The 21,928-nt window shown below is 51.5% G+C and overlaps 2 protein-coding genes across 4 annotated transcripts; one reads left to right on the forward strand and one right to left on the reverse strand.

Annotated features, from left to right (window-relative positions):
• The first annotated feature begins 1,140 nt into the window (after positions 1-1,140).
• Positions 1,141-2,483, forward strand: Lage3 (L antigen family member 3). The gene is made up of 3 exons (XM_006992433.4): positions 1,141-1,395; positions 1,705-1,833; positions 2,145-2,483. Exons 1-3 carry the CDS (start codon positions 1,196-1,198, stop codon positions 2,257-2,259), a joined length of 444 nt encoding a protein of 147 aa, XP_006992495.1. The 5' UTR covers positions 1,141-1,195; the 3' UTR covers positions 2,260-2,483.
• Positions 2,484-4,298: 1,815 nt separating this feature from the next.
• Positions 4,299-20,563, reverse strand: Plxna3 (plexin A3). 3 transcript variants are annotated; one of them, XM_042268869.2, is made up of 34 exons: positions 20,426-20,563; positions 19,007-19,080; positions 18,007-18,629; positions 17,073-17,612; positions 16,440-16,622; positions 15,897-16,025; positions 15,726-15,826; positions 15,201-15,324; positions 14,954-15,110; positions 14,770-14,869; positions 14,396-14,510; positions 14,055-14,255; positions 13,747-13,843; positions 13,424-13,614; positions 13,193-13,338; positions 13,003-13,123; positions 12,744-12,880; positions 12,461-12,631; positions 12,106-12,199; positions 11,781-12,020; positions 11,548-11,691; positions 11,234-11,468; positions 11,001-11,143; positions 10,661-10,917; positions 10,473-10,539; positions 10,221-10,367; positions 9,980-10,139; positions 9,735-9,838; positions 9,444-9,540; positions 8,979-9,169; positions 8,556-8,725; positions 7,845-8,057; positions 7,548-7,698; positions 4,299-5,537 (listed from the first exon to the last, which is right to left on the reverse strand). In XM_042268869.2, exons 3-34 carry the CDS (start codon positions 18,601-18,603, stop codon positions 5,442-5,444), a joined length of 5,619 nt encoding a protein of 1,872 aa, XP_042124803.1. In that variant the 5' UTR covers positions 18,604-18,629; positions 19,007-19,080; positions 20,426-20,563; the 3' UTR covers positions 4,299-5,441. The 3 variants fall into 3 exon arrangements, with proteins under 3 accessions (XP_042124803.1, XP_006992496.1, XP_042124808.1); XM_006992434.4 differs by lacking the exon at positions 19,007-19,080 and having other exon boundaries at positions 20,426-20,542; XM_042268874.2 differs by lacking the exons at positions 4,299-5,537; positions 7,548-7,698; positions 7,845-8,057; positions 8,979-9,169 and having other exon boundaries at positions 8,565-8,725; positions 20,426-20,554.
• Between the last annotated feature and the right edge of the window lie 1,365 nt (positions 20,564-21,928).

Consider the following 21,928-nt stretch of genomic DNA (forward strand, 5'->3'; position numbering starts at 1 on the left):
ATGCACTTATATACAACCAGGTAGAACATTCATACACATAAACTAAAAATACATAAATCTTAAACCAGATGGTGGTGGCTCATGCTTTTAATCCCAGCACTTGGCAGGCAGAAGCAGGTGGATCTGTGAGTTTGAGGACAGCTGATATAGCTCCAAGTCTTATTTCATTTAATGTATTTGTTGGTTTTGTTTGTTTTTTTGTTGGTAGTGGTTTTGAGATGATGTAAATTTGTCTGTCTGTCTGGACTGGAAGTGGTTATGTAGACCATGCTGACCTTCAACTTAAGCAAAGAACTACTTCTGGGGCTGGAGAGATGGTTCAGTGGTTAAGAGTATTGACTGTTCATACAAAGGACCCAGGTTCAATTCTTAGTAACTACATGGCAGCCTATAACTGTCTGTAACTCCACTTCCAGGGGATCTGACACCCTCACACAAACACACATGCCAACAAAATACCAATCAATGCACATGACCCCAACCATAAAATTATTCTTCTTGGTACTTCATAACTGTAATTTTGCTACTATTATTAATTGTAATGTAAATATCGGATATCTGATGTGCAACCCCCGTGAATGGGTCATTCTACTTCCTAGTTGAGAACTGCAATCCTAAATGCTGGGATTTCAGGCAGGCAACACCACACCAGGCCAGGTTTTTTATTTTATGTATTTTGTGGCTTTTTTTTTCTTTGTTTTATTTAGGGGTAAATATCACCTTATATCCCCTTTTTTGTTTTTTGTTTTGTTTTGGTTTTGGTTTTTCGAGACAGGGTTCCTCTATGAAAGCCCTGGCTGTCCTGGAACTCCCTCTGTAGCCCAGGCTGGCCTCAAACTCACAGAGATCCGCTTGTCTCTGCCTCCCATAGTGCTGGGACTAAAGGTGTTGGCCACCACTGCCCGGCTACTTAGGCCCCTTTTAGAAACTGAAGGGAAAGCTGGGCGGGCGTGGTGCAGCACTTTAGAGGCAGAAGCAGACCTGATCAGCCTTACCGAGATTGGGTTAGAAGCCTCTGGGTGGGGACTGAACCAATTTAGCAACTTTGTCGCCCGTCCATTCGCGGCGCAGGTGCGTGTGTGGGATTGGCAGCCTGAGCGAGGGCGGAGCTTCCGGAGGATAAGGCGGGCTCAGGGCGGTACCCGTGGCGGAGGGGGCGGGCTGGTGACACTAGGGTGGGTTGGAAGGTGTAGACATGCAGGCAGCACACACGGGTTTAGGTCACACTGCCGAAGGCGCCGATTCCCCGACCAGACGCTGCTGTCCCGGTGATGCAGGCACAGTGGCACTTATTTCCAGTGGAGCTCATCCTGTTGCACGAGCACCGGAAGTCTCCGATTCGAGCAAAAGCGCCATGCCTTTAACCCAAAGGCCGGAAATCCGACATCATAGATTGTATCCTACTGGACAGTAACAACTGGGCCACCTTCGGGATGCTTGAGGCGGGAAAAGGGGTAGTCTGGAGGCGGGGAGAGCCATCAAGTGGAGGGGGGCAAGGGGACCCGCTGATTAAGGTATATTAACCACGGACGGTCTGGGCATTAGAAGAGAACAGGGGAGGGGGACTGGAGAGTGGAGGGAAATGAGCAGGAATTGCCCAGTGTGGAAGATGTAGTTTGGGGAGCTTAGACCAGATGAGATGGTTTTAGAGGTCCAAGGAGGCAAAGTTGATTCAAAATAGTGCCTTTCCTGAGTCTCCACCAGCGCCCTTACAGTGTCTTTCCCGACCTCTTTGGAGGCAGATATCGCCTGTGGGTCCCTAGCTCCTGATGCCGAACCGCACCAAGGACTTTTGAGGAAGGAGCTAAAAGTGAGCGGCTGCATGCTGGAGGTGTAAGTGCTGAAAGAGTCTGGCATGCTGGGTAGGTGACTGGGCTATTTTCCACCCAAGACTGCACTTCCTTAGAGATGGCACACAAGGGTAACTTCTTAGGGGAGGCTTGGTGCACTGGACCAGTATTTACCTACAGGATATATGGTACAGTAGGTGCCCGAGGGGAGGGAAATCAGGAAAGGGTAGGAGGCAAACAGATTTCTGTGAATTCAAGGCCAGTCAGGGCTACATCGTGAGGTTCTCTCTCTTTCCAAAAGAAAAGGATAGGAATTACCATTTTGAACTTAATATTCTTTTTCCTTACTCTTAGACACTGGATCTCGGAAGACTCTCGCCTCCTCCGAATTTCCATCATGAACTTTCTTGACCAGCTTTGCCTAGTGGTGAACACCATACAACGCTTTGGGCCCCCAGTTTCTCGTTAAGCCTGGCTGGGAAAAGGGACTCAGGTCTGACCTTATGTCCATTTCCTCCTAAACAGTATAATTTTCCCTAGGAAAAAGATTCCAGAAATAGTAGCTGCTACTTAAATGTGGGGCCTAATATTTTTTTGCCTGATTTGGTCCTCAGGCACTTAGGGGGCAACTTGTTTAGTCTGGTGTTTAAATGTTTGTTGCTGAAGAAAATAAAGCTGTGCTTCTAATCTGTATTTGAGTTTATTTCAGCCTCTAGATTTTCTTTGACTTTTTCCTTGTGTCAGAGGAGAGGCTCTGGAATTCAGGTATTTGTTAGTACAAGATCCTCCCAGATCCACCACTGTTCCTTAACCCCCTCCCCAACTCTTTTTAAAAATAACCCATCAAGTCTAATTTGTGCTGTCCATGTACTCCTGGGTGTGGGGCCATCCACTGGAGCATGGTTGACCTATAAGAGGCCATACCCTTAAAGAAAACTGATTTTTTCCCTCCCCTGTAGTAGGTAGCCATTCCAGCTTTGGTCTGGAAGTTCCAACCCCCATTGAGGCTTCGGTAACTGTCACACCTACAAGGCAGGGCCAAGGGAGGACCTTGAAGACCTGAGATCCAGATGCGCAGGCTCTCTTGGTTCCTGGACCCTGGATGCTGGAGGTAGACCCAGCCGAGTTCTCCAGAGAACACCGCCGGATTGTGCCACACCTTTCCCAGACTCTGTAAACCATCCATTCACTTGTAAATTACCCCACAAAATAAACCTCCCTTTTAACTATGTCGAGTGGCCATAATAATTTCACCAATACTCCCCCAGAAGCCATCTATTGTTAATAGCTCCCCAGTTATAGGTGAGAGCACATGAACCTCTCCCCCTCAACACTAGACTGTTGACTAGCTCATCTTGTACAGGTGTTATGAGCTGCAAAACAGCATTCTTTAACCTCTAGGCCAAAACAAAAAAAGAATCCCACAAGCCAGGTGTTGTTTTCATCTTGTTTTTTGATAGTTCATGTGGTCATGCTGGCCTGGAGTTTAGTGTGTAGCTGAGGCTGTCCTTGAATTCCTGCTGCCACCTCCCAAGTACTAGGAGCAATCTACCTTGTTATTTTTCTCATGTGTATGTATATGCATGATCCAGTGTCTGAGTATACCTGTTGTATGTGTGGAGGCCTGAGATTAATGTTGAGAGTCTTTTTCTATCACTTTCCACCTTATTCAATAAGGTAGGGTTTTTCAGTTGAATCCAGAGCTTGTCTATATGACTAGTATGGCTATCCAGCTTGTCCCAGGATACCCTCATCACTGCTTTCTGAGTACTGTGATTACTATCTAAACTCTAGTCCTCAAGTTTGTGTGACAAAGCTTTTTACCACTAAGCCATCTCCTCAGTCCTAAGCTATCCTTTTTTTAATTGTACAGTAATCTTCACCCCATATGCAACATCTAACACGTGTTGGGAGTAATTCACACACAGGTAGGTCCTCCCCATTTATAGTCCAATGAGTTGCCACATGTTCAGAATTTGGGGTACAAGTGAAGCCACTTAAAGTTTTTCTTTTGTAAATGCCTGGTGCCTGAGGAGGCCAGAAGAGGGCATCCAATCTCCCAGAACTGGAGTTATAAACAGTTGTAAATCACTATGTGGGTGCTGGGAATTGAACCTGGATCCTGTGGAAAAGCAACTGGTGCTCTTAAACCACCCAGTCATCTCTCCAACCCCCACTGAAGAATTTTTTTTTTAACACAGTGGGGATGTGTCTCTTATTTCTTTTTCTTTTTTTTTTTTTTTTTTTTTTTTTGGTTTTTTCAAGACAGGGTTTCTCTTGTGTAGCTTTGCGCCTTTCCTGGAACTCACTTGGTAGCCCAGGCTGGCCTCGAACTCACAGAGATCCGCCTGCCTCTGCCTCCCGAGTGCTGGGATTAAAGGCGTGCGCCACCACCGCCCGGCTGAGTCTCTTATTTCTTAACAGCATCTCTTTGTCCCCAACTAATAATGTACTAAAAGGGGCAGGGCAGAAGCAGGAAGATGGGCATATCTGAGTAGAAACAGTATATACAAGGGGAAGGAAGCAGATTTATTCAGTCTTGAAGCTAGAGCCACCAGGATTGCCTAATGAACTACACATGACCATGATCTTCCTCAAATCATCAGAAATCCTATAAAGAGTTATATTTCCTCCCACAGTCCAGTTCATCCATAGCCCCACAGGTCTGCCCACTTACCCCAAAGACAAAGACATGCACTGACCCCATTTCCCAACATTTAATTAGGAAAAACTTACAACAACAAAGAAAAACTCATGCAACAAAAGAAAAGTGGACTGGGGGCTCTGGGACCATCAGACAGGGCCAGATTCCTCAGAGGCAGGAGACACGAGAAACAGTAAGGCACTGCCACCTTGGCCCCTAGGGGTGGGGACATGATGGGGCAGCTGAGGCTGAGGGGGTTTGGGGCAAGTGCCTACAACACTGAGGAAGTTTGTCAGTAGGGACACAAGGAATGTTTCAGAGGCCCAGGCCCACATCAGGCCCAAGCACAACCTGGTTTTAGTTCTCTCAGAGACAACAGGCCCCATGAAAATGTGGTCTGACTCTTGAAACATCTGAAGAGGGACCCTGGCCTGGCCAGGGCCAGCCAATCTGAGGGCAGCTTCAAATTATTATCCAACCCCAAATGCCGCTGGTACTGAGGCTCTCTTAGGGCAAGTGGGGCCTTACAGGGCAAAGGTGAGATGCCAGAGGCTGAGTGAAGGCTGGCAATGTCACAAAGGAACTAGGACAGGAAGTAGGGCCCAAATCAACCAAGGAGGCAGGTCTGTGAGGCTGGCAACATCCCATGGGACATGTATATTTACATATGAAAATTAAGGTGGGGTTAGGTTAATAAATAGGTAGGTAGGGTATACAGAGCTAGGAGGGCAAGGGCTCCCTTGACATGGAAACACAAGGGCAAGAGGGTGGGGGTATTGCTGCTGCTGGTGGGGAGAGCTCGGTCCTGTCACCCCCTCCCCCTGCAGGGCCCAAAGCAAGGCACTAATGAAGGGGGCCCAGGTGTGATGGGGACATCTTGGCCTGGTAACCTCCCCAACAACACCAGATCTGGGTCTCAGCCCTGGAGACTCAGGCTAGAGCCAACCACTCCCCTGGCTGGGAGAATGGCTCAGAAGTGAGAAGCCCCCTCCTCACCATCTCCCCACTCAGCTACTGCTGGACACCAGGCTGATGATCTGCTCCAGCTTCTGTCGAAGCTTGTGCTTCCGACAAGAGGCATCTCGGTCCAGCGAGGTAAGGATCTAGGAGATGAGGATCCATTGGAGCAGACCCATGGCAGGCTCCACTTCTGCACAAAGCCCTTGCTTCCCAGACGGGCTCTTCCCTCCCACAAGCTTCAGTCTCTGTGCCCAGCTCAAGCTCCAAACCTCTAATTTCTCAGCAAACCACCTGCTTTTCCTTGACTCCTAATACCATCCCCAACTACAGAGCAATCTTCTATCATAGCTCATGTGTAGCTTTTTTAGAGATTGGGCCATACTTGCTGTTATCGATTCCTGTTCCCTCCTGACCCAAACTCCAACATCTTCTTGGCCAATCTGGCCATTCCATCCTCCTTGATCCATGAAGGGGTCTGGCTCAGGATACAGGGCTGACTCCACCAGCCACTTCTGGGATCCCTCCCAGTCCTCTGCTAGTTCCCTCTTTCTTCTTTGACCGGTGAGGGGCTCAGAGTGCTGTGCTTGGCATGATGTCTCTTGGTGAGTTCCTTTTTTTTTTTTTGAGACAGTATTTCACTATCTCTGACTGTCCTGGAACTCACTTTGTAGACCAGGCTGGCCTTGAATCACAGCAATCTATGTGTCTCTGCTGCCTAAGAGCTGGGACTAAAGATATGTGCCACCATGCCTGGTCAGGGCTTAATCTTTAGTGCACCTGTGCATTCATGCACATTTGTTATTTGTCTGTGTACATGGGTGCATGTGGGTACACATGCCTGTGTGTGGAGTCTAGAAGTCAATACCTGGTGTCTTTCTCATCATTCTCCGCCTTTTAAAAAATGTGTATGAGTGTTTTGCTTGCGTATATATCACATGTTTGCCTGATGCCCACAGAAGCTAAAAGAGGAGGATAGATTTCCTGGAACTGGAGCTAAAGGGCTGTGAGTCGCCATGTGGGTGCTGAGAATCAAACTTGGATCCTCTGGAAGAACAGTAAGTGCTCTTAACTGCTGATTCATCTCTCCAGTCCATCCACCTTATTTTTGAGATAGTCTCTCACTGAACATAGAACTCATTGATTGGCTAGACTGTGGGGATCTGCCTATCTCCTCTACCACTACCCCCAGTATAGGGATTATAGACATATGCCACCACACCCAATATTTTTACATGGGTGCTTTGAATCCAAATTCAGGTCCTTGTGCTTTCATAGCAGATACTCGATCAACTGAGCCGTTTCTCCATCCCCCTGGCTCAGGGCTTTAAATTCCATCTATGGTTTCCAAAAGTGTACTTCCAACCTAGACTTCCCCTGAATCTATACTATTATACCTTGCATACTTGTCATTTTAAGTCCAGTTAGCAGGAGACTAGTAATTGGGCTCAACCTTCCCAGTCTAACCCAATCAACTTTGACACCATCCCTGCTACCTATCCCAAGATGCTTTATGTTCCCTCAGTACTTTAGCACTTTCTATGGATGATTTGAGTGGTTCTGAAGATTCTTGGTCTTTGTTCCCTGGGCCTCACAAAGCAGTTCCATCTACAGTCTTTCCTGTGGTTTATAGTATTACTGTGTTTATAGCAGTGAACTTCATCCTGTCAGCTGCTTAGGCTGAAGAAGCCCTGCACTCTTCCTTGATTCCAGCTTGTGACTGACATCCAGTTACTCAGAAGAACATGAATCCAGGCCTCCACAGCCTTATGTGTTCCTCTGTCTGCTGGCATCTCCAACCACAAAAGCCACAGGCCCTGCTAATAGCTGAATGCACCTACCTCTGGCCCCACCCCACACACCTTGGCCCACCCCTTCTGATTTTCCAGCCTTATAACTTTTACCCAGTGGGAACTCTATACTCCAGCTGGTGGTTTCTCTTCTGTATTCCTTAAATCCCAGCATGTAGGAAAATTATTACCCATGTTGCCCTACGCAAGGGATAGAATGTAGACAAGATACAAGATGGATTCTGTGTCCCAACTTGCTCAAATCCTTGTGGCACTCCTCAATCCATCAACCTCCCTGCCTTTCTTTGCCTTTAATTGCATCATCAGAACCATGCAACTGGGGGTCTGGAAGGTGCATCAACATACCTCCTGACGGTACTTGGTGACATAGAAGTAGAGCTCGCTGAGTGCACTTAGGACATTGAAGTCATTGGCATGGAGGCGGGACTGTTCCACCAGATAGGCATCCATGTCCTGGTCACTGATTGATGCCATCTTTGCAATATCTCGGTAGTACCTGTAGAGACCCTGGGTGAGTCAATCATGCATATGTCACAAAAGCCAAAACTCATGTCATCGGTGTTTGGCCAGCCTCAGACCGGCTGTTTAGGCAGGCAGTTGCAGCCTGCCACCATGCACATACAGCAGTCTCCCAGGGCCCACCTCTCCACCCAGCTCTTGTAATTAGGGATGTCCTTGGCATAGAGCAGCTTGTTGGAAGGGGAGTCCTTGCCCAGACGATGCTCTGATGTAGAACAGGAGTCCATGAAGGTCTGGGCCACCACTGATAAACAGGCATCCGTGATGCTATTCTTGTGGATGTCAAACACAAACTGTGGGTTCTTGATCACATTCACCCAGAAACGCAGAGGTAAGCTAAATAGAGGGACATACACTTGAGACTTCCCAGTGGCCCTGTGTGTCCCTTTTCCCCCAATGCCTTCCTTCACACCTTGTTCCTGTCTGGCCAACTCATGTCTTCTCCTGATGTAACAGGAAGGACATATTTAGGGTAAATGGCTTTTTCTTTAATTTTCTGCTGGACTCAGGCAATGAGAAGAATAGATGGCTTTCTGTCCTCAACCTCCACCCCTGAAGTTTCCACTGTCTCCACCTGTGCCAAGCCATCAATATCTCTACCTTGTGCAGGGCCCTGGAGAAAAATGGCCAATTACACTGCTAGACTAGCAATTCCCATCTGTACAACCCAGCAGTACCCACCTTCTATATACTCATATTCAGTTCTAGGCCAAGCCACTGTCCTATCCCTCCTGCCTGAAAGGCTACTCAGCTCTCAGTCCATGGGCCTTTTGGCTTGGCTAAGTCACTCTTCCTCCCACCCATGGCCAGCAGCAGCCAGGAACTGATAAGTACCAGTTGCTTTTCCAGGTGTGGCGCACATCAGGGTCACTGATCTGGCGCTGGTCAGCTTGTTCATCCAGGAAGTCAAACATGTACTTGATGGCCAAGGGTAAGGCTGAGCCCCGGTGGGCTGTACTGAACACAGTTTCAAACAGGTCATCTACAAATTTCTGCAATGTGCCCTATGAATGACAGTAAGGCAGCTATGTCAGGAAGTACCCCAAATTTGACAGACAGGGGCAGAAAAACTCAGTAAAGAACTCTGAAGAGCCAGCATTCCTAAAATGGACCTGCTCTTGACCTCAGGCCTAGAGGTCCTACTGCAAATGCCCTGAGAAAGTGGCCCCCGCCTGGTAAGACCGGCTCATCTCATGGTTAAGTCTGGGCTAGAAAGTGTCTATGCAGATACCAAGGGAGCCTGGGGCAGGCCCACACCTTGGTGGCCAGCAGCCTTGTCAGATATATTTCTGAGACCATCTTGCTGCCACGGTCTCCCTCTCGGTGATCAGCATGGTCGTGGTTCTTCACCAGATGCCACAGCTTGGTGCCCGCCTCCTGGTCAGGTGTGAGCATAGGTGCTCGGGAACGGAGGCTATCCGGGCTGCTGGCAGCACGGAGCAAGCTCTCTAGGGCAGAGGACAGATGTGACCCTTAGGCCCCTACAGGTCCTGGCCATTACCCACCCTCTTGCTCCACTCTCCTCTAAGAGCCCAGGAGCCTTTGTGGAACCCATCTATTCTTGCCACCCCCCCCACTACTGCGCTACAGAACTGGAGACCACTCGGGCCCAAAATAATGAAGGTCTTTCCAGTTGGGTCAAGACAGCTACTTGGGGCTTCCTAAGATGGCTTATATAGCCTTAATTGAAGGACACAGGGCCACCATGATGAGGATACCTACCGTATCGACTGAGTGAACGGGTGAAGGTGAAGGAGTTGGCCATGTTATAGGCAGATACTTGTTTGGGCACCAGTGCTACTAAGGAACCATCTGTTACCTGGAGGTCCAAAGACAAGGGGCAGTACAGGAAGCCAAGGGGCTACCACCCATCCAGAATCTTCAATGTATGTATGTATATGTACAACCAAGGCCCTATGAGGAGAGCTCATGAATATAGGGATAAGGGCTGGGAGCAGACCTGGCCACTGCTCCTAAGAAGCCCTGGAGGTGAGTAGGCTCCCAGTTCCTCACCTGGTAGTGTGCCAGTGAGTTGACCCTCTTCCAGTCACACTCTATCTTTGTAGTTACGTCCTCATCTTGAAGGATGATTCGGGCCATGCGGCCCTGGCGCCATTCTGCAGGCCACAGTCAGCTCTTAGGGACATTTATACCACAAGGCCTTAGGCCCACTAAGGAACAGAGCTCAGGTATAAAGTGTGAGAGCCCCTGGTAGGGAATGGAAGGTCAGGGGCTAGGAAAAAAGGGAGAGACCTTACCCAAGTCCATGTCCTCAGCTTTGGGGCGCTGAGAGTATGGGATACCCTTGTACACAGTATCCAACAGCTTGTCTTTAGCCTGGGTGATGCTGTCACAATTGAGAACCTTTACAGGGACCTGAGCACTGCCCTCGCTCTCCGGGCACACACAATGAAGAGTCTAAGAATAAAGGAACCCCCAGCATTAATCCTGAGCAAGATTCCTGCACCCCATCTCCTGCTTACATAGCCCCATGCTCACCAGGGTCTTGTAGTCGATCTGCTGCCGGATGAGCTTGTCCTCACTTAAGGAGTAGCGGGCCTCGCCTGTTATGGCATCAATGGGACCTTTCTCCATCTGTTGCTTGATGGCGCAGTAGAGCAGGAAAAGTGGCTCCCCGGCACACTCCTGCACCCAGGGTCAAGGGCATAGCTGGCTGCCTGTCTGGCTTACCAATCAACTGTACCCACCCCTGAACATTCCTCCCTTGCTGCCCAGTCCCCCTAAGCACACCTTCAGGAACTTATGCAGCAGGAACGTGAACCAGTTGGTGAGCATCTTCTCAGCCACTGACTCTGTCCTGTGGGCAAGAGATAGGTCCTAAGGCCCTGGCCTGGCTAGGGTGGGGCTTGGACAGAGGGGCCTGAAATAGGAAATGGAGGAGTGGGCTAGGGGAGAGGCCAGGCAAGACAGTTACATACCTGCGCAATAGCAGCTTTGGGTGGTTCTTGCTCTCAAGGTTTTTCTCAATGAGGTCGGCCAGCAGTTGCTTCAGCAGTCCAGTGGCATAGTCAAGCCGACTCTGCAGGGCCACCATGGTAAGTGAGGCTACAGTGCCACGGTCACGCATGGAGAAGCTGCTCTGAGCCTCCAAAGTGTGGATGAAGGTGAGCAGGAAGGCACGGCTGTGCAGCAGCTGCCCAAATAGGCGCAGGGCCTTCTCCATGTTGGGGGGAGTCTGTGGGGACCAGAGAGTCTCAGAAGGTAGGTAGTGGTGGCTCTGGGGGAAATAGAACATGGACGGGCAGCAGGGGGGCTCACATCCAGCTCCTTGAGCACTGGGTGGGCCTCAATGCCAGGGAAAAGCACACGCACAGCATAGGTCCGATAGTCCAAGAAGGGAATCTGCACACCATCCATGTGGTTTGTCAGTTCATTGATATCTGTCTGCAGCTCAGCAAAAGCTGGGGGAAAGTAGAGTGGAATGAGTTGAGCAAGAGGCAGGGAAGTCCCTCAGCTCTCACATACTGTGGTACAGTCCCGGCTTTAGGCACCTTCTTTGCACTCCAAGGCCACACGAGACTCCAGGTTGTCCATCTGTAGCTGGAGCCGCTTGAGTGTTCGGTCTGCATCTTGAGTCTTTCGCTTGTAGGCGACCAGCACGGCAGTGATGGCCAGCAACAAGAGCCCACCCCCTGCTGCCAGCCCCACTATAGCCGGTAAGGTCAGTGCCCGATCAGCAGTGATATGCAGGGTGCCCAACCAGAACTCCAGGCCACCCACCAGCACCTGTAAGGGCAGGCTCAAGGTGAACCAACTCCCATGTACACCCAAAGCTGCCCTGGTGGCCTCCCAAGCCTATACGCACCATGACAGGCTGCCGGCCTGTCTGGCTGGGGGAATCACACAGAAGTTGAGTATCTGAGACAGTTAGTGCACACGGCTGTCCTCCAATCAGTACTGTATAGTTGAGGCGGGAGCTGCCAGCTGCAGCAGGGATCAGGTTCTTGCCCTAGCAGTGGATAACCAACAAAGAGATAGTTAAGCTCTCCAGCTCTCTGCTCCTCCCCTCCTTTCTACTCCCTACCCCTATCCAAGCACCTTCAATACAACATGTGAGCCAGGCTTGACATCTAGCACACCAGATGGCCCAAGTGGTTCAAAGCTGGGATCAGGGTAGTAGGTGAAGGAAGAACGGTTGAGGGAGCGGGCTGTCTGCACATGATCCAGCAAGAAGCCAAATTCATCAGGGTGCTCGCCTTGGGCCCGAGGCTGAGGACGCCCAAGGAAGATGCCAGGGGCCTTACATAGCATTGCAGTGTCATTGATCACCTGGCATGTCTGTAGAGACAACAGCAATCACCTCAGTGCATGATGCCTTGAATAAGAAGCAAGGATGGTAGAGGGGTGGGAAGCTGCTACTCACATTAGTAGTCTCAATACCACGGTACTTTGCCCGTACACGGGGTTCCTGCACCGTCAGCAGATGGGTTCCACTCACAGTGATGGCAGTACTTCCACTGCAGAGATGGGTAAAGGTCTCAGGCTCCCTCCCACACCCTGCCCTGAAATTACCAAGATTTTTTTGCAAAGCTCAGAGCCTCTAACCTTGGATCCTTTAGCAGGTGCCAGGCTCTATATGGGCAGGACAACTCTGTGTCCCTATCGATGTGGATTCAGGAATGATTTGATACCCCAAGGCCCCAGTAACATGTAAGGCCCCAAGAGAGACACTCAGAGCCCCAAATCAGTCCTCAACCCCATTCTCCTCAGAATCTCACTTGATGATGCTCCAGGTGGGCTCAAGGTGTGTGACAGTGGGGTCCTGGGTGTAGGTATAGATGACTCCAGGGCTGGAGATGTTGGCATGGTCGATGGCAAGGGTGATAGGGGCCTGGCTGGGGCCCAGAGTGGAGACAGGTGAGATACACACGATTGCCTCGGCATCTCTCCTACGTAAGTAAGCAGGGAGGCTTGAAACAGGTGGCCCGGCACCTCCAGTTCCCCTGTCCCCACAGCCCTTCACATAATGCTCAACTCTAGACTGTTTGTGCTCAGGCCCACCTTACAAACTGGCACTCGCCATCTCTTACAATCACTGTGACCCTGCTGCCAGCATCCAGAGAAGTTCCAGAGATGGTGAGCCGAGAGCCCCCAGAAGCTGGGCCTCGAGCAGGACTCACACGGTCAAATGTTGGGGTCTATGAAAGAAGCAGCCCTTGAGAGGAGATAGGAACTAGCCCCATCCAAGGGCCACTCCAAATTCCCCCAGATAGGGGAGGAGAAGGCTTAAGGAAGGGGAAGGGACCAGTAGGCCACGTACCACAAAGCTGTAGAGCTGTTGGGACTGTGTGCGGAAGTCGGCCGAACAGTCACCTACACAGAGCTCAGCAGGCCCAGGTGGTGGGCTGGGCACCAGCGATTCTTCCATCTCACATACGATCCTAGGAGTCACAGAAAGTCAGGACCAGCTGTGATACACAAAGACAGGGTGCTTATATGACCACACTCACCTTTCAGCACTGACATATTCAGTAGGGATGGAGTTACAACGTACACCAGCTACTCGCACGCCAACTTCACGGGAAGTGAGGCCCAGGTTCTCACCCACAATGGTGACCCGGGTACCACCCTCCTTGGGCCCTGTGAGTGGGTAGATCTGTAGAGCAGGATAACAGGCAAAAAGATCAGGCCAGACTCATACATGCCCAGCAGGCAAGGTAGGACCAGTAGGTAAAGCTAACCTGGGTGATTCGGGGATGGCTGCATCGGGCACCCTTCTGGCTTGGGTGCATCCAGTTGCTCTTGGGAGCTGGGCAGTGAGCCCGCAGTTGGCACCTGTGCTCTGAGATGCACCAGCCACAGTTGAACCGGGGATCAGCCTTGAGGCAGAGGCCACAGCTAGGCCGCTGAGCCCAGCACTTGTAAAGAAGGGCTGCAGGCAAAGGGAACTACTGATGCAGCAGACAGTGGCAGAGGAGCAGGGGCTCTAGGGCCTCCAGACTTGCCCCCAGCATTGCCAACCCTATCCCAGGAACATGCTCCTTGGACCCATGTCATCCCTCACCTCGGAAGCTGGGAGGCTTATCAATGGGGAAATCGCCATCCCAGACCACAGAGAAATCCAGTTCGGTGTCACCAAACTCATCACCTTCATAAAAATACTAAAAAAAAAAATGGAATCACATGAGCACAAATAAGATGAGCAAAATCCTTGCCCAACTTAGGAATCTCTGGTAAAAAGACTAAGAAAGGCCTGCCAGGACCAACCAGAGGCTTCCAGATCAGTAAGCTGACCATACACCAAAAACAAAAAATAAAAACCAAACCAACAAAAACCCCAACTCTCCCTGGCTAGCCCACCCTGGACCTCACCGAGGCATTCTGGCACTGTACACTGCTGCTATTAAAGCGCACTGCAGGTACCCGATGCTGCCGACCCTGTACACGAACCACACATTCATAATTTTTCTGGCCTGACTGAGGCTGTGGCAGGTTCTTAGCCCTCAGGGTTAGAGGCTGCATGACACCCACAGGGATCAAAAGGTCTCCTCGAGGCAGGATCTCAGGGCAGCCCTGGGAAGAGAACAACTGTCAGAGGTATGCTGGGCTATCCACCTTTCTCCAGGCCCAAGGAGATGGGAGAGCAAACAAAAAAAAGTGAGAGGCCAGCCCCCAAGGAGCCCAGCCTTTTGCAGTGTACTGCACCACCTCACCTCAGGGCTGTGGACCCTGCCCTCCTGGAAGGAGCACTCGTGTGGGTGGCTGGTACACACATGACGGTACTTACACCAGTGGCAGGGGTAAGGGCTGCCAACACAGGACATGCACCTGGAGAGGGAAGTGGCTTTAGAAATAACAGAGAAAGTCACACCACCCTACAAAATGCACTGGGGAACAAATGAAGGGACAGGCAGAACCTGCATAAACCACACAATGCACATCAGGATTGATTGGATAGAACTGGGGACAGAGCAGGAAGGCCCAACAGCTCACCCCTGAAACCCTCGAGACAACCTGCAAGTTTTATATATCCCAGAGCACCTATCTATCCCCAGGGCTAGGGACCGATTCTGAACCAGGTACTCACGACTGGAGGGCACTGCAATTGTAGAAAACAAAGTCAACCCCAGCAAACTTCACACCAGTCTCCATGGAGAGCAGCTGCAGCCGCACAGTGTGAGTGGCCCCTGCAGCAAGCCAGATAGCCATCACCAACTAGCCCGGTATCCTGCCCTACCCCACAACACCCAAAACAGCCTGAGTCCACTGACCATGCCCTCTGGTAAGTGTCTGGAGCTCCTGAAGGGATGGTGAAGGGCAACGCAGCTCTCCAGAGGGCAGCAAAACAGCCTCACTTTTAGTCACCTCCTCAAATGAACAGCTCACACCCGCACTGAGGTCTGGCACGTTGCGCATGGCTACTGTCAGCTGGGGGAGGCAGAGGGCTCAGAGCAGGGGCAGGGTGTACCCCTTCCTCATGAAGCATACATGGACCTAAGCACCCTCCATATTGCTTACCTGCATCCCGGGGGTTGTCACTGACACATTATTGGGCCGGACCCGCACCTGTACACATTTATTCAGCTCCTCTGCAAAGCCATGTGGGGCAGAGGCACCTGGACAGGCCCCTTCACGGCAGCACCTGCACGGGGACAGGCCAGAGCAGTCTTAGCACTGTCCCAGGAGGGCCCAGATGGGGGTGCAGTAAGAGGCTGAGTGGGGCAGAGGACAGCATACCCAGCTCCTACTGCCAGGCAACAGTGTGCCTTGGCCTCATCCCCTGAGATCCAAGGGACGTCACTCAGGGTGGAAGTTCCGCTCATTAGCTGGAGAAAGTGGAGGGGAAGGGAGGGAGGGGAAGGCTCAACACTCAAAGCTCAAGGCTCAAGGCTGGGGGAAACTGGGCAGGTGGGTGAAGGAAGGTATAGCAAGTGTGGCTGGCTCCTGTTCAGCTGGCAAGGCCCTCCTAAATCTTTCTGTCTCCCAAGATAATGGCCCCAGGGAGCCCATTGCTGCCCCATGTCCCTCACCCACTGCCCTCACCTGTGCTGTAGCACACACCAACCACAGTGTGGGTCCCCTGAGCCCAGGCATGCAGCGCAACTCAGATACTGCTCACAGGTCTCCACCGGGAGTTGGCTCACCTGGGGACAGCCACATCAGCACACAGCCCACCCCTGCCCCACCATCCACCACCACCCACCACGGGCCCACCTGCTTCTCACTCAGGAGGTAGATGTGCCGATGGTCAGGGCTAAAGAGCAGGTCTCGGAGTATGGGGCTGCCCTCCACTACAGAGACCGTCTCATACAGCTGGGCATCTTGAGAGCCATCAACCCGCACCTGAGCCACAAGACCATGACAGAGAAATGACAGGCCAGCTTCACATTACCATAGCTCCCTGCACCCAGAGCATCCTCTTCAGCCAGGGACTTTCTAGATTGCAGCTGAGCTGAAGTCAGGCAGGACCTCCTTGAGCCTATACTCAGTTTGAAGGCCCATAGCTCCAATGGCCACAGCCTTAGGCTAAGGCAAAGGCTACCTTGGATTCAGCTAAAAAAAAAAAAAAACACTGGTGAAGGTAGATGGCAGAGGAGCCACCCAAGGAGCAGGACTCAGCTCTTGGGGCCTAACCTGGAAAGTCATCATACCCTGTTCAGGGCTATCCATGCTCATGTGCACATTCTGTTCCCCAGCCCTTCTTTCCGTGTGTGAAAAACATTCCCAATCCCATAAGACAAGAGTTCTAGGACCAACCTTCTTGAGATTACCACTGCGTGTACCGATGAAAACCACAGAGTGCTGGTGGTAGGTATAGGCAGCTACACTGGCCATGCCATCAGTGCTGTCAGCCAGCAGGGGTAGCCCCTCAATCACGTGTAGGCCACCCAATGGTTGATTCAACACTAACCCACAGAAGTTTCCATTGATCTGCATGGGCTGGTGACACAGGAGGGGTGAGTGAGAGTTCAAGATAGACAGATGCTATTAGATCTCAGGTTCTGTTAAGCAGCAGAACCTGGAAGCCACTGCCCTCCAGACATGCCTGACAGTTTGCCCTAGGATCCAATTGGGAAAATGGGACTGGGGATGGAAAGCAGGGAAAGAGAGGAGAAGCTTGGGTCTACAAGACTTGATAGAGGCCAGGGAGCAAGCTGGGAATTAATCAGGAAAATGAAGGTGGCAATATACAAACAGGACACTGGCCAAGACATAAAAAGAGAGTAAGGCTCTCAAGAAAGGTAAGGCAGGAAAAGTGTCAGAACAAAGGTGTCACTCCCAGGACCATGCCAAGCCTGGGAGTGGACAAACAGCCACACAGCAGAAGGGCAGAAAGACACAGAGCTGTCATGTCTAGCACGGGGACAGCAGAGCAAGCAAAGGGCTCACGGTGTTGATGCATGGCAGCTCCTTATTCAGCAGCCAGGGCAGGGCCAGTGTGCCCTCCCCACGGTAGCATGATTGGATTCGGCGCCGGATGTGGGCATTGATGTTGCTGAGGGTGAAGAGGCAAAGAATGGTCTGCCGAGGTGGGCTGGCTCGGTTCTTCTGGCCCTGAGAGAAGATGGTGAAGAGGACATCCTCATCGGCTGGCACACCCAGAGCCTGAGCCAGGAGCAGGCCAGGCTTGGCCAGGTGGGCACTCTGCACCAAGCGGTACTCCACACCACGCCAGGAGCAGCCAATGGGAAACTCTACATAAGAGTAGAACTCTGAGTCTCCTGAACACATGCGCACGATCTTGGATGTGAAGAATTTCTCGCCTGCTGTATCCAGCAGCGTCTGCTGGGTGTCCAGCTGCAGTGTTAAGAAGTACACGAAGGAGGCACTGACAAAGCCATATATGTAGTAGATGTCAAAGGCGGGGTACAAGGAAAGTGTGTCTGAAGGGATCTTGATCTGAGAGGAGACAAACTCATCCTGGTACACCTGGAGAGTAGAGCAAAGTATGAGTATGGGATAAAGGCCTGCTCCCTACTCCACCTTGACTTCCCAACCCTGCTCTAACAATGTGATCTTCCAAAGGCTTCTCCTGTGATCTCCCATATGCCCTACCTAGACAATTACTGGGATCCATGCCACAGAGTACAAGGTGACCTCAGCCTCTCTAGAGACAGGCTTTCTACAAGTGAATTCTACCCATTTTCCTGTCCTCAGCAGCTGGTCTACATCTCTGTGGCAGTGATGGGTCAAAATTCCCCTCTCAAAACAAAGCTTTCCTTCCCAAGAAGCAGGGCCAGGACTGAGGGAAAGGAATGAATAAGACCTGGACTCATAAGAAGCAGGGAAAATAGGACAGAACAAACAGGCATGGCTCACCCACCAGACTGAACATATCTGCACTGTCTTCATCATCGATGAGCTTACGGGAACTCAAGGTAGGGAAGTATTCAGACTTGCCATCAACAGCAGTGCCCACAAACAGCTTGCTAGCCCCCTGGCCCTGTTCAACAATGACACCAGCCATGGAGTCAGGCTCCTGGGCCCCTGACAGGTAGTGCTCCTTGCGATGATGGGGCTCACCCAACTTGAAGAGATCATCTAGACGCAGGAATTGGCAGATGCCCTGCCAGATGCTGCCACAAGCTACCAGGCGACGGGCTGCATAGTCTATGAGGAGCAGCTTGTTCACATTGTCCACAGGCACGAGGCGGTGGGAGCACACACGCATGCTAGGGGGCGGGTAGCAACGAGCATTGTCCTCAATGGGCCCTGTGACATGAGCCCGTAACTCAGTCAGGTTTGGAGCCAGCTTGAAAACTCGGTTCACTGCACCTACAAACACCTCCCCAGTCACTCGGTGAACAGCCAGGTGAGTCAGTGTGGTATCTGTCACCACAAAGGTACGAAAGGGCCTGCTGCTACCCAGGCACCCTCCTATGGTGAAGAATAGCAATGGGAGAAGGCAGACAGTGGGCATGACCGGCAGCTGTACCAGGAACAGGCCTGAGGAGAAATAGCAAGTGGGAGTCAGAAGCCCCAGGGTTAAGCTGCTCTCCCTCCCCCTGACCTGCCTGGCCCAGCGACCCTGACAGGCCAGGCTCCATGCCACAGAGGGGCAGGGCAACTCATCCAATATGACAGAGCCCCAGATGGTGACTGAGGCTGGGAGAGGGGAGGGGCCTCTAATAGGGCAAATGAATGAGTAACAAGCACATGCAAGCTTGGAAGCCATCAATCATTCCCCACCCCTGTACTGGAAAAAAGCCAAGAGGCCTTGTCTCAACTGGGCCACACCCAAGGGACAGCAGAGCCAGAGGCTTGAAAAGATGGGGTGGGAGGCCATCCCAGAACTGGGATCCAAATATATACCAAATACATACCAAGGCTGAGAGCAGTTGATGGCACAGGAGAGCATTAACAGGGAAGCCTAGACCCCAAATACCCCTTGCCTGAGCTGGGAAAGGAGAAAAATAGGGAGAGAACAATCACAAGCTGGAGGTGGGGGATGCTTCTCTGTGAAAGGCACTGCCAACAGGAGTCCTAGAGCAAAGCTCTGGAGAATAAAGGCCTGAGGCTGGTTTCAATGCCACCACTTCTCCAGCTCATGGCCTCAGGTGCTTTCTCCCAAAGGGCCTTGGCTGCCTATCCAGGAGTCTGCTGTCTGGCCTTTCTGCTACAACACAAAGCCAAGACTCTCACCAAGACAGACGTAAATCAAGCTTTAGTCAGATACAGGCAGACAGATGCTCTGCCAGGCCTGTGTGGCTCCCCCTGAAGATCCAGAGGTTAGTCAGGGAGGGGTAGGGGCAGAGGGGTCTAACCCACTTTTGAGAGTCCCAGAAGTCTTATATGTAGGAAGCAGCACCCCCAAATACAATTGAAGCCTTAGGGATATGGGGCAAGGCCTATATGGATAGGGACAGTGCTGGCACTTCACCCCCAGGCCACACCCAGCCAGCCCCAGGCTGCAAAGACAGCAGAGCAGTCTCTGCAGTCAGTGCTACCCTCTCAAGAAACACAGGAGGAACTCAGCATGGGGTGGGGAGGGCACAGAAAAGAAAAAAGAAAAGCAGCATTTGCTGGAACAGGGAGCAATTCCAGCTTGAAATTGCCAAATTTCAGCTCAAATTGATTAGCTCTCTGGGGTTCTTTTGTCAGGTCTGCATCCCGGACACCTCATGCAACAACCAAATGAAGAATGGAAGGCGAAAGAGAAAAGCAGCTGCATCCTGCCCTCACCTCTTCTACACTCTACAGAAAACCAATTTTAGAAACCCGCCAGGGACAGATTGGGAAGGAGACCTGGAAAGTCGTGATTTGCAGCACAAGATCCCACCCCAGCCCCCACCTCTAAGTGGCAACCTCAGGCATCACAGACGCACCCAGCCCCTCTGCTACAGCCCTGCCAGCAAAGAGCACGATAATGAGGAAAGCTCCATACAAATATGTGGGTCCACAGCCCGCTCTCCCACAATGCTCCTCACTGTGCTACCAACCCAGCCAGCCCTGCCCCCATCGGGGGCACCCCTGGGCAAACCCGTGGAGACCTTAGTCAATACAGAGGCTACAGCAATGCTCTTAGCTGCGGCTCCTCCTCTACAAAACGGTCGTATCAGGCAATGGGGCTACAATCAATTGAGTTGGCTGTCTCTTCCTGCTCAGGGGACCTAGTGCCTGGTGAACCTCGAGAGGCAGGGACAGAGCCTGACCCCTAAAACCATCTGGACCCCCAGGGTGTCTGAATCTCAGACATCCATCAGACTACTGGCACATGAGTTGTAAGGATGGCAGCCACCTACCTGTCCCTCCAACGCGGCTGACTCGGGGTGGCCACCCCTGGCCACGTGGACGTGCCCCCGTGCCCTACAGCAGCCCTACTCGCGTGGCCACGCAAGCCCGCACGCCGCGATAACTGCAACCGCCGTCGCCCACACACTGGGCTGGCCCGAGGCCGCCTGGGCCTTTTAAACTTGGACTGTACCACCACACCGGGAGGGGGCTCCCAGGGAGGGTCCGGGGCCTGAGAGGCATAGCGCATGGGAGTGAGGCCTCTGGTCCCTGAGGCCCGGGACTCTAGTGCACAGAACGAGCCTCCCATGGACTACTGGGGATCTCTTCCTGAGAAATTACCTCCTTCGCTCAATGGCTGAGTCCTAGGCGCTCGCCTCTCTACACTCCCAGCTCCTCTCTTGCTGCTTCCAGCAATCCTGGAATCCGCGCGCGGCCGCGCCACACCCCCTTGGTCCTGGAGAGCAAGCCCGCTCCTCCTCAGGGAGCCTTGGGCCACCTGCTGCGGTTGCAAGATTTTGCTTGGACCGGCCTATCAAAAGCACACTAGCAAGGACTGCGCCCTAATTCAGGGCTCTTTCCCCAATGATCTATAAACTGGAAGGCTAATAATGAACAAATACCCAGCACAAAGCTTGGAGTACTGCAATTTATAGCTGTTTCCACCTAGCTCCTTCCTCAACAAGCCACTCTGACCCTGAATCTGGGATTCTAATTCCCTTGTTTTCTTTTTCCTCTTTTTTTCCCCTTTCTTTCCCCTTTAGTACAGTGTGACCTCGAACTGACCACCCTTCTGCTTCATCCCCCCAATATTGGAATTATTATGGGCTTGCGCCACCACAACTGGCTTTTTTTCCCACGTTGCCTCACACTGTAGCTCAGGCTGGCCTTGAACTTCCAGTGATCCTCCAGCTTCACAGTCTCATCTTCTGGAATTACAGGTGTTTGTCAACAGGCCCAGCTGTTCTTTTATTTATTTGTTTGTTTGTTTGTTTGCTTGCTTGCTTAGTGTGTGTGTGTGTGTGTGTGTGTGTGTGTGTGTGTGTGTGTGTGTATGTAGGGGCCCAAGAAGGCCAGCAGAGGGCATTAGAGCCTATGGAGCTGGAGTTAAAGGCGGTTGTGAGCCACTGGATGTGAGTGCTAGGAACTCTTTATTCAGACCTGCTGGGTAAAGCCACTAGGAAAAATGGGCTCCAACATCAGGCATCTTCCTCAGGCATGTTCCACCTTATATATTGAGACAGAGTTTCTTATTTGAACAGAGAATTTGCCAATTCAGCTAGTCTAGCTAACCAACTTGCCCCAGGAATCCCATCTTTGCACTTGGATTCCAGTTGGGCTGCCATGTCTGACAGGCATCCCTGTAGATTCTGAGGATCCAAACTCCAGTCCTCACACTTGCACAGAAAGTACTTTATGCACTGAGCAATCTCTCCATCCCATCTAGCCTTTCTTTTTTTTTTTTTTTTTTTTTTTTTTTTGGTTTTTCGAGACAGGGTTTCTCCGTGTAGCTT

Source organism: Peromyscus maniculatus, chromosome X (genome assembly GCF_049852395.1).
Source record: "Peromyscus maniculatus bairdii isolate BWxNUB_F1_BW_parent chromosome X, HU_Pman_BW_mat_3.1, whole genome shotgun sequence".
In the NCBI taxonomy this organism is placed as follows: domain Eukaryota; kingdom Metazoa; phylum Chordata; class Mammalia; order Rodentia; family Cricetidae; genus Peromyscus; species Peromyscus maniculatus.

Excerpts from the sequence above, each read along its gene's own strand:
- Lage3 (XM_006992433.4), top strand. The coding sequence starts at position 1,196 with ATGCAGGCAGCACACACGGGTTTAGGTCACACTGCCGAAGGCGCCGAT. Across the intron at positions 1,396-1,704 it reads GAAATCCGACATCATAGATT|CGCCCTTACAGTGTCTTTCC; the intron begins GTATCCTACTGG and ends AGTCTCCACCAG. Across the intron at positions 1,834-2,144 it reads AGCGGCTGCATGCTGGAGGT|ACACTGGATCTCGGAAGACT; the intron begins GTAAGTGCTGAA and ends CCTTACTCTTAG.
- Plxna3 (XM_042268869.2), bottom strand. The coding sequence starts at position 18,603 with ATGCCCACTGTCTGCCTTCTCCCATTGCTATTCTTCACCATAGGAGGG. Across the intron at positions 12,632-12,743 it reads GGCGAGTGCCAGTTTGTAAG|GAGAGATGCCGAGGCAATCG; the intron begins GTGGGCCTGAGC and ends TTACTTACGTAG. Across the intron at positions 8,058-8,555 it reads CACACCTGGAAAAGCAACTG|CTTACCTCTGCGTTTCTGGG; the intron begins GTACTTATCAGT and ends CCCTCTATTTAG.